At 38.4% G+C, this 12,275-nt stretch overlaps 1 protein-coding gene across 18 annotated transcripts in view; it reads right to left on the bottom strand.

Moving 5' to 3' along the window:
* KHDRBS3 (KH RNA binding domain containing, signal transduction associated 3) overlaps positions 1–12,275 on the bottom strand; it is a 184,390-nt gene that overhangs the window by 114,721 nt on the left and 57,394 nt on the right. For all 18 annotated transcript variants that reach the window (XR_011996494.1, XR_011996496.1, XR_011996497.1 and 15 more), the window contains exon 2: positions 5,581–5,699. Coding sequence is in view for 11 of the 18 variants with exons in the window: in XM_072733870.1 (XP_072589971.1) it covers positions 5,581–5,699 (119 nt within the window). In the remaining 7 variants the exon portion in view is untranslated. The remainder of the gene's footprint in view (positions 1–5,580; positions 5,700–12,275) is intronic.

Genomic DNA, 12,275 nt, shown 5'->3' on the forward strand with positions numbered 1-12,275 from the left:
ACACTGTAGCAGACGTGTGTAACTGTGTAACGCTACACAGAGATGTAATGTATTTCATTTCATCTCTCAGCCTGCTTTTCCAAATGGCACACACAAGTCTTCCCCCCAGCAGGATGGTGCATGCAGCTGAGCCCTCCTTCTGAAACAGTTTCCAACACTGACACACCTGGGGAAGCCCGCCTCATCCTCCAACACAGCCCTCACATCACCTCCTGCTCCACCTCTGCGGCCCTCACCAGCCAACCCTACCCCACACTCTGCTCCCCTATCATTTTATCTATCATTACTCTGTAACAATCTGCACAAACCTTTGAATTTACCCTGTTTAGCCAAATAAAATGGCTTGTCATTTCTCAACTGCCCTCAGCCCTGTGTCTCCCTGTCATGGCCATCCTTTAGCCTCACCCTGACTTCTGACCTGAGCCCAGTGAGCTCCTTCAGAGACAGCCACCTTGGAGAAGGCTTCTTTCAGAATGTCAACATGATCCTTCTGTCTTCCTAGAGCACCCTGACCTTGAACTTCTCATGCTATAATATAGACGTTAAGGTGTTCATCTGCACTCCCCACAAAACAGATCTTCCTGTGACAAAGGAACATGTCTTAATCACTTCTGTTTTCCCAGTAAATATATGGTATATGAATAGGTGGATGGATTCAATGATGTATGAAACAGCAAAAAAAAAAAAAAAAAAAAAAAAAAAGAATATAAAACCTAAACCACAAAGGATCTATCAGTTCCAATGTTGACTTGGCACTTACATTGTATCCAGCCACGGCTCAGAACCAAGAGTAAGAGTTTATCCAAAAGAAAACTCTAGATAACAACTTCTACAGCTTTAAGTCTTAAAAAACACCCCATAAAACAGTGTTTACTTTGAGTTTCACACTTTACAAGTTCTGACATATAACTCAAGAGCGTGAATGTGCCTTAGCTCTAAAAACTAAAAGACCCATGTTCAGTGCTGTCCACTGAAACAGTGTTGGAAGTGGTTCATTAAGAGAAAATATTCAGTTAATAGAAATCTTATTATTGGATGGAGTTTCACAAACAGCATTTCTCTCTTGCCCCAGAAGCTGAAGGTATATAGTCCCTGGCACATAAGCTGCCCTCCACCCACTGCCACTCCAGAGGGCCACATCACCAGCTTCCTCCAGCTCGTTCTACTAACACCAAAGTGAAAGCTTGTTCTTAGAACTGGTACAAGTGCTGGATTAGCCTTTACAAAAGTCTAGCTTGAAACTCCCATGCTCAATAATGCTAAGCAGAAATATCTTTTTTAGAATTCTGAAAGCAGTGGACTTCTAAGAAGCCTACTTCAGATATTATAAGTACTTGAAATAGACTCTGCTCTCTGTTAGACACAGAAATTATAATTTGTCTTCCCCTACTCTCATCAAAGCTGACAGTGAAAAACAATATTTGAGATTTTATCTCATGTACTTTTATTCATATACTTTATTTCATATAATCACTCATATATACAAAGTATTAATCCCAAATTAATCATCTACTAGAGTATAAACTATTTAAGGACAGGGAGAGTAGAGTGTTCATCTTTCTATCTACTGCATATTGTGCATATAAGTGTATTGAGCCTAGATTTACAAAGGTTTCCATAAGCCATGCTTTATTTAGTAATGAGTCTATGAAATGTTCACAACATAGTTTTCTCTTTACTAAAAATGTGTATCTTCAGTTCTGCAAGCATGGCTGAGTAGGCTTCTAACAGGATGGCCATCTACAGATAACATCTGTAAACTCTTAAACTCTAAACAAAATACAAAAATCAATTGTCTGAAGCCTTTGGAGAATGTTCAAAAACAAGGAGATTCTGGAAGTGAGTTAAGACTTGGAAGACTGAGCCTGGGCAAACTTCACTGGTTTTAGAGTTTTTAGCCTGAGTGGCAGAGTCTGAGGCAACCACAGTGCCAAAACATGAGGGAGGGATACTAGGAAAGACAGTCAGAGACAGGAGCCTCCAGTTTGCGTAAAAATCCACCCAAATATCTGGCTGACCCCAGGACCCTGTCTGTCAAAAACAAATGCAGAAGTCAAACTAAGAAAAGAACTGAACTGAGATGCACACCTACTCAAAGAGTCTGTAGTCTGAATCCAAAATCGCCAACATTCCTCAAAAAGCAGAACAGAATTCAGACTCCTGACAATACAATGCTCACTACGCCCAGGATACAATCCAAAATTACTCAACAAGCAAAAAGTGGAACTATGACTCATTATCAAGACACAAGTTAATCAGTTCAAGTCAAATCCAAGTTGACTGGGATTTTAGAAGTAGAGCTTTTAAAGCACCTATTTTAACTGCACTCAATGACAAAATAATTTAACACCTGTAATGACTGAAAAGTAGAAAATTCCAGCAGGGAAATTTTTTTTTTTTCACATACACATATTTCCATATGAATCAAATAATAAATTCTGAACAGAGCATTACAATATCTGATATAAAAAAATTTATCTGATAGGTTTAACAGAAAAATAAGGATAATATAAGAGATAATCCATGAATTGAAGATACAGAAGTAGAAATCCAATCTGAAGATTGCGGCTGGAAGAGGGTAACCTAATAAGAAAAGAGATACAGGAACCATTCTGAGAATATCAAAAAGTTGAACATATGTGTAACTGGTCTCCAAAGGTGGGGAGAGAAAGGGTCATAAAAAGTATTAGGAAAAGTAATAGGTAAAATGCTATGATGAAACAAGACAAATCCCTTATGGGGGGGGGGGGACTACAAAAGATCAAACAGGAAATATGATTAGTGCCATGTCAATTAGAGACTTTGAACTCATTAGCAAACTTAAGGCCCAGAGGGCTTCACTGGTGAATTCTATCAAATACTGAAGACAGAACAGCACCAAAATAACATACATTCCTTACGGTTAAAAAAAAAGGAAAGGAACAATTCTTACTTTATGAAACCAGCTAATATCAAAATATGACAAAGATGTTATATGTGAAAAAAAATTATTGCCCATGAACATAGATGCATTTGAATCCAACAATATAATAGAGATGATAATCAGTACGGTTTAAACCAGGAATGGAAAGCTGGTTTAATTTAGACAAATCAATCAATAAAATTTACTATATTAACAGTGTAAAGAAGTAACCTTCTGTGTTAATTTAAATAGATGCAGAAAAGGCATTCAACAGAATTCATCACCCAGTCAGGATCAAATGTCTCAGCAAAACTGAGGTAAAGGAGACTTCGCCATCTAACAAAGGGAGGTTTGTTAATGCTTTCCACTCTGGAAACAAGGAAAAAAGGCCTAATCTCACCACGTGTACTCAAATATTGCACAGAGATACTATCCAAAACAATAATGCAAGCTAAATAAAGAAGCATAAAAACTGGAAAGAAGTAAACTGTTTATATAGGTGATAAGACTGTGTACATAGCATATTCTAAGTAATCTATAGAACCATTCAAGAAAACAAGTGAATTTAACAAAGCAACAGAATACAAGGTCAGTATATAAGATTTTATATTAGAAGGAAAAAATTAGAAAATAAAAATTTTAGATATCCATTGTACAACAGTATCACAAAATAGAATATTTAAGGATGAATTTAACACAAACAAGTAAGACTTTTACCCTGAAAAGGATAAAATGCTGATGATAGAAATTAAAAATCTCTAAATGGAAAGCTATATCATGTCAAGGAAGAGAAGATTCAATGTTGTCAAGATGCCATATCTCAATAAATTAATCAACACAAAGCAGCTGCAATCATCTCAGTAGAATGTTTTGTGAAAATTAATAAAATAATTCTTAAATTGACACGGAATTGAAAAGGATATCTATCCAAGCCACCTTGAAAAAGGACAAAGTTGAAGGGACTACATCACTTAACTTCATGTCTTATTATAAAAAGCTCCAGTAATGAAGATAGTATGTAGTAGCCTAAGGATCCAGAATTAGAAGAATGAAACAAAAACGAACATCCAAACAACAGACCTTTGCTTACACAGTCATGTAATTTTCATCAAAGGTACCAATACCATCAATGAAAGGAAAACATCTTTCAACAAATGGTACTGGAAAAACTGGATATCCGCATGGAGAGAAAATAAATTTTGACCCTCTGCATCACAACATACACAAAAAAAGCAATTTGAGATGTATCACGGGCCTAAAAGTAAAAGCTATACTGGTAAAGCTTTTAGAGGAACACAGGAGACTAGCTTTATAACTTATAAACAACTCTAGCATTTCTTTGAAGCTGGCAAGGATTTGTTAGTTGACAGAAGGTAATAATAGTAAAAGGAAAGAAAAACCTGATATGTTAGACAGACATCATGAAATTAAAACTTCTGCAGATCACAAGACGCTATGAAGAAAATAACAGAAAAGCCACAGACTGAGCCAAATATTCACAAAACACATCTAACAAAAGACTTATAGCTGAGATATGTAAAACAGCTCCTACATCTATGATGAGAAGCCATACAGCCCATTTACAAATAGGCAAAGGACCTAAAAAGACACTTCAAAACAGAAGATACAGGAGTGGCCAGTCAGTACATGAAATGAACACATCATTCCTCATCAGAGAAATGCTAACGAACACCACAGGAAAATACCAATATATGATCACAATGGTTAAAACTCAACAGATTGAGAAATCAGACACTGATGAAGATAGAGAGCCACTACAACTGGCTTGCACTGGAAATGCAACAAGGTACAATCACTTTGGGAGAAAGTATGGCAATTTCTTGTAAAATTAAATACACAGCAAATTAAATCTTAAGTACTCATTGAAGAGAAAAACATACCTCCAAAAAATGTATGAAAATGTGTGAAAAAAAAAAAAGAAAATGTGTGAAAACCGGTATGAAAATGTTCACAGCAATTTAATGTATAGTAACTCCAAACTGAAAACTTCCCTAGAAATGAATAAATTGTGGTATACTCAAGCAATGGACGACTAGTCAGCATTCAAAAGAAACAAACTGCCGATGTATATACAGCAGTATCCGCAAATCATGTACATAAGCACTCAGAAGAAAGAAAAACAGGATAAAAAGAGTATCACTATATCATCATGTCAAATCTAAAATGACCAAGATTTTAGAACTAGATAGAAACTAAAGCACCTATTGTCATCCTGCTCAATGATATCACACTTGAATAAATGAAAAATAGAATATTTTTCTGGAACAGGTAATATTTTGAACATTTATGTGCCTACGCCCTATGCTAAGCATTTAATATGGATAACCTTATTTAATTCTAAACAACCCAACCTCATCTGATGAAGAAATTTGAGTAGAAAGAAGTCACGTAGGTTGTCCAAAGCCCCATCACTAGGATGACTCAGAAGTATAATTCTTTAGGACTCCCTAACTAACACTAAAGTCAATCAGAAAAGAGAGGATCACGAAGTAAGTTTTTAAGTTTTAATTAACTGTGAAAGTATATCTGTGTTGGTGTGAGGTGTGGGAGGGCTATGCTATGGGAAAACACCTCGAGACAGTATCAAACAGAATATAAATTCCACCTCTGCTCCCTTGTGATGGGGTTTGCCAAGCCTGCAGACCTCACTGTCTTACCTTAGGGAACTGCTTTACAGGGATTAACACTTTCTGTCCCAGCTTCATGTTCTTATTAATCACCACATCGATGTACTTTTCTTCATCCTTGCCTTCTCCTTTTTGAAACTTTTCTATTTCTGTGGAGGAAAAAAGATAACCATGAAGTGCATGACTTAGAACCCCAGAGGCTGGGAGTTCTTGCTTGGCTCTACTGAGGCACGAAATCAAATACAGAAATGGGGACTATGAGATCAACATGAGTTTTTTGAGTAAAGACGTATTTCCCATTTTATCAATCATTCTTCGCCAGTACAGTAGGAAAAAAGGCAGGTGCTAGGGCTCTGCAAAGTCAAGTCTCAACAGCCCATGCTAGTGGAGGGAACAGTGAGCCAGCTGAAAAACAGACACAAACAAAAATAAGTTTCTTGGGGCCTTCTGGAATCCCAGGAAAAGGCTGCTCAAACCGCTAAGAAAAGCCCGAAAGTATTCTCTGTTCAGTGTAACAAAGTCCTGACATCCCTATCCATCAGCTCTGCTGGGCTCTCTGAGGCTTCCATCTGCAGGAATTGATTCTTTGAGATGGCATTAAAAGCCCTAGACAATGTTCTGTCAGTTGACCTCCCCAACCAAATCTACCCTCCCCACAGGTGACACGGATCAACTACACACGCACGTCCTCGCGAATGTTCTCTTCTCTGCCTGTAATGTTATTATTTCAATTTTATACACCTCCTTCAAGAATCAGCCACATCAAATACTATTTTCTATGTGTGACTATCCCTCTCGCCAATGGGGCAGGAAGGAAGGAATCAATCACTTTCACCTTGATATTCACTCTGAAAACACTTTCTGCACAACTCTAATCCTAATTCCCAATGTGATGGTCTTAGGAGGTGGGGGCTCTAAGGAGGTGATTAGGTCATGACGGTGCAGCCCTCATGAAAAGGATTAGTGCCTTACAGAAAAGACCCCACGGAGCCCTTTCATCCCTTCTGCCATATGAGGACACAGCAAGAAGACTGCCATCTATGAACCAGAACCATGAACCACACGGGCCCTCGTGTGACACCACATGCCTCGTACAGGCACGTTAATCTTGAATTTCTAGGCTCCAGAAGTGTAGAAATAAATTTCTGTTGTTCATAAGGATCCCAGTCTATGCTACTCTGCTACAGCAGCCCAAGTGGATCAAGATACTCTCCCACCAGAATGTAAACTTCTCTTAGGTAAAAAGCTGTTTCTTCCTTTAACAAACAGGTACCACGAAGCACACACTGGGTGCACCTTCCCAATCTCAGAAAATTTCAGATGCTGTTTCCTCACACAGTTGCCTGTAGCATTTGGCTGTGTAAGAGGTACACAAACAGGTGCTCGATGGGTGCTGAACGAATGTGTACGTGCACTGCTCCTTCCACGGGCGGACCATGGGGTACACAGGTTCAAGGAAGGGAGCCCCAGCATGGTGAGAACCCAAAGGTGGTGTCACTTGTATAAAGGGGCACACATACTCATTTGTTTTGCTTGTTGGGCTAGGAATACCTAAGAATTTAATATATGCCACAGTCACGACATAATTCAATCCTCACAAGAGATGGTGAACAAGAAGTCCAAATAGGTTACTTTGCTAATAAATAACAGAGGTAGGATTTCCTCCAGGCTTGTCTGACTGTAAAGACAGTGTGCCACTGCAAGTCTCTCCCACCACTTTTTTTATGCCGTGTAAGACAGGAAATAAGATTTTCATGGCACCTTAGGATAAGGTGACTTAATGTGGAGGCTTCAGTTACCACTAAAGAGCCCGGTGGCATTGATGCCTTCCCTCCTCCATCCACCTACCCCTTCATTCCACTCTTGAGCACTAAAACCTCAACTGTCTTGCATGTATTCAAGTTGAACCTGATCTCTCTCCTCCACAGTGACAGCCTTGACACCTATCATGATAGTCCTGAATAAAGTCTTCCTTACCATTTTAACAAGTGTCAGAATAACTTTTTTCTTTAACAATGCATGGTTACAAAAAAAAAAAAAAAAAAAAAAAGTCAGTATCTATGTGGGGTGTAATGAAAAATATATATTTGGTCTTTGTTCCAGACTCCTGGCATGGACTTCCTAAAACCCTACCCTACAAGTTTCCTGAGAGATAGGAGTGCACTTTATCATTCCTAACAAGCCCCTTTCAACCATACTGGCCTTCATGTTAATGAGATGACTCTTAGAGGAAGAGGGAGTTGGTTGCCAGAAAAACCAACATGTGAAAAATCAAGCAAGTGCCAAGCTGGCACATTCAGCACTCCCACCTGTGGGGAGAGAAGAGGAGCTCGAAACTGAGTTCAATCATCAACAACCAATGATTTAATCAATTGTGCCCACATAATGAAGACCCCACAAAACCCCCTCAACAAGAGTCTGGAGAGCTTCTGGGCTGGTGAGCACATCCAAGTGCTGGGAGGGTAGTGTGCCTAGAGAGGGCATGGAAGCGCCACATCCTTCCAACACCTTGCCTTTGCATCCCTCTTCTGTTTGACTGTTCCTGACTTACATCCTTTATAACTAACCATGGTAAGCAGAGTGCTTTCCTGAGTCCGGTGAGTCACTCTAGCAAATTATCAAACCTGAGAAATGAGTTGTGGAACCCCCAAACTCGCAGCTCATCAGACAGCAGTGTGAGCAGCCCGGACACCCCATGTGTAATGCCTGAAGTGAGGGCAGTCTTGTGGGGCACAGCCCTCTTTCTGTGGGGTCTACCCTACCTGCAGGAGTCGCTGTCAGAACTGAACTAGCTCAAACTTCTGGACACCCAGTTGGTGCTGGAGAACTGGTTGGTGTCAGGAGACACTACACAAAAGGGATTACAAGTGACAAGGAGGAAGATGAAGGCAAGCAGGAGAGGCCCTGAAGATAATACTAAACTTCCAAATAACTAATTGATAATCCCATCTGCTTTCTTGTATTATCCTAGTTTCGGATCCAGAAAACAGATTCTAAATAGGATATGTATGGGACATTAAAATTGAAGGATGTGAAATGCAAAATTTTACTTAGATAATTCTCGTTATTGTTGTTAAAAAACCTTTTAAGAGTCCTTTTAATTTTGATTTTTTTCCTATAAAAGTGAAATATATACATGGTAAAAATTTAAAACAGTATAACAGGATATAAAATTTTTTAAAAGGTTTCTCCAACCCCCATACTCTCCAGAGGCAATGATTATTACAATATTATATACTCTTTCAGAAGTTATCCATGAATACGCAAGTGCATGTTCGCATGCACGCGCATGCGCGCGCGCGCACACACACACACACACACACACACACACACAGGATTTTAAAACTGGAACTAATGGTGTAGATGAGCTAAACTAGTTTTGTTTTCCTTAGTAAAGAACAATAAGTCACATCTCATCTGCTCCATCAAGTATGACAATTCATGACCTCAGCTTTAATTAGAAGAAAATTAATTCCACATTTTTATTTATGCATTTATGCTCTAATTGGAAATGCCTTTAGCATAGAAAATTCAACAAAATTAGATATACTGAAACTTTGTAGAATGAAAAAAAAGAACTTTTAATGTACAGAAGTATTTGTTAAAATAAGTGTAATTACCTATTTTCAAATAACACTGCATTTTTATGATTTTTGAGCACTCATCACATATGCACATTCTATAACTCCATAATCAGCATTCAAATGTTATTCCTTGAATCAGTGACATTAAGCATTTTAAGTAACATATAAAATCATAAAGATAAAAAATTAGAAAAAATTATGTATGTTACAATATATTACATTAAAGTTTGAGATTATATCTATGATTTGGAAAAGGAAAATAAAAATAAAAAAATATATGATACCTCATTTCATCTCTAGACAGTCAACTGTGAAAATCTTATGTTGCTAAAATATCTTGTTGCCTTAAGTAAGTTTTGAATTATTTTCAGATATATCACTGTTTAAGATCTATTTGAAAATTGTGAAAGCCTGATGCCACGCTACAAGTGTGTTGGTTTGCATGTACTGAACCTAACACACTACACAGCAATAGGAGGAGCCCCGATCCCATGCCTGAGGTCAAACACATCCAGCTTAAATCATGGCTACTAGACTTTTCCCGGGCCCTCCAGCTACAAAATTCAAAACTGGTCAAAACTTTTGTGGATGTTTTTTAGAGACTATTCATTCAATCAACAATTTTGTACTTTCCACTTGATTGAGGATCATAAGAAGTTTGATGTTTTCATGAAGTCCCACAAAATACAATGCAAAAAAGCAGGGGGACTGCACAAGAGATGTACGAATTCATGAAACAGCTTTCTGGTATTTATGCCTGTCCCTAACTGGGCGTTTCATTTCCAAAACCCACGTGACCACCTCTCTGATCTGCTCTAGGGAAGGGAAGATGCTTGACACCACCAAGGTGGATGTAACCTCTTAGTTAACTGCAGCCAGTGAAGGCCAACCACAGAGAAAATCCAATCCGGTTTCTGAGGTCGAATGCATGAGGGATTTGACTTTGACTAATCCCCAGATTACATTTTGTTACCACACAGTTCAATGTACCAATGCCATCTCCCAGCTCAGAAATAATAAGCAAATGTGTGATTAGGGTTTAGATAATGCAGGGGATTAGAACGTTATATTTGCAAACCATGGACATCAAATTTCTGTCAGCCCAGAAACTAGTGTCAATTACAATGTCTCTTTTATTTGTCCATTTCTTTTTTGTTTTTGACTTGGGCATGTACAGAGCTTCCTAAGCAATGGCCACTTACCTTTGTATTTTAGCCCATCAAACATAGTAAAATCCACTAATCCTCTAAAAACCAGCCAAATCACCTTTGGATTTACACCGAGTTAAATTTTCAGTATTTATTTAACATATTAAATAATTTGAGTACTGTAAATTTTCATTAAAGATGCTTAAGATCAGTGTGCCTGGGGGCTTGTTCGGTTAAACAGACTCTTTGATTTTGGCTCAGGTCATGATCTCAGGGCTGTGGAATCAAGCCTCACATCAGGTTCTGTGCTCAGGGGGGAGTCAGCTTGATGATTTCTCTCCCTCTCCCTCTGCCATCCCCCTGCACACCTGCTCTCTCTCCCAAATAAATAACCTTTTTAAAAATGCTTATATTCTCTCATAGAATCAAGTACATCGAAACTGATATTTTCCTTTTGCTGAGCAACTTCGTTTCTATAAATTTACCCTACACACAGACTTAAGTATAAAATATTATGTACAAAGTTATCCATTTATAGCACTGTTATCCATTTAACAGCAAAACACTGAAAATCATCTAAATGTCTATTAACTTCTGTTTACAGAAGCTAGGGCACACCTGCACTATGAAACAGCACACAGCTACTTTATAAGATCAAGAACTCCTTATCTTCTGATAGAAAATGATCTCCACCAGAATCACTGTTTACACACACACACACACACACAGTGTCAAACAGTGAACAATATATGTTCATATTCACTTGTATATGCACAGAAAATTTCTCTCTGCTTACATATAAAAAACTAGTAACAGTGGTAACTAGCGGACATGAGGGAATCAGTGGACAATAAGCAGGACTGTATCTTTTATGTTGTTTTAAATTTTTGAAACATGAATATCTTACTCATTTAAATTACATAAAATTAAATTTTAAGCACTTTATACAATTTTTGAAAATACGGAGACAGAATAGAATAAAAATTTATACAGGAACGGCCATGCTTATATTTTGCATCTTGGCTAGTAATCCAGAGCTTTAATGTCTCTTGATCACTCATTTTAAGTTCTTCATTCATGTATTATTTTACTGAAACTGCAATGGGAAATTTACCTAGGCTGCTTATCTTACTTGAAGCCACAGATAGGTTTCTGAAAATGACATGTAAAACATTTTAATTTGAGAATCTGGTAATATTTTAAACGCGGTGAGGTTCACTTGGATGAGCAGTGAGGATTGGCACCAACCCAAAAGTGCTGACTGGGTTTTGATATGTTGAGGAAATATATAAGGTGCTGGGAACAGAATATAGGGAACGTGTGCACGGAAACAGACAAATATCATAACGCACACAGTGCTGCAGGAAAGGGGCCAACAGCTCTGGAATTTGGGCAATTATTTGAAAAGCTAGCAAGTATGTGCTACAGGGTAAGGAATGGAGTTTGTCAGGCAGGGAAATGATGAGTTCTTCACTGAAGGTAAGTAGCCTCGTGTAACACCAGTTCACATTTGCTCATTCGATTAGTCAGACTGTGCAGTTGATAGATGGAGTTTTACTAAGATAGCATAATCTATTTTTCCCTTTTCTCTTCAAACAGTACAAAATGGAATAGATGAGACAAGTAATGACGACAAGATCCTGCCATCACAGAGCCCGTGAGGGAACAAGCTTAGGCATGAACTCAATTTCCTGACTGTGTCTTGGGCTCCTGAAGAAAGATGGAACAGGTTCAGGGTGAGAGGAGGGGTAGTTCTCCTGGGCCACCACAGAGAAGAAGTGAGGACAAAAACATAAAGAGGCAAGCCAGGTTCTTAAGATCAAAACTGAGATCCTAACAGTTGAGTAACAACAGGGAGCTACTAAAGGTGGTTAGCTGGGGGGTGTTGTGATGGGAGACATCCTTAAGGAAAGGCAATCTGGCAGCTAAGGTGTAAGTAACACGGATGGGATGTGGGGGGTTGGGGGCTGGGGCAGGTTAAAACACAGCTAGA

This window comes from Vulpes vulpes, chromosome 13, assembly GCF_048418805.1.
Source record: "Vulpes vulpes isolate BD-2025 chromosome 13, VulVul3, whole genome shotgun sequence".
NCBI lineage: Eukaryota > Metazoa > Chordata > Mammalia > Carnivora > Canidae > Vulpes > Vulpes vulpes.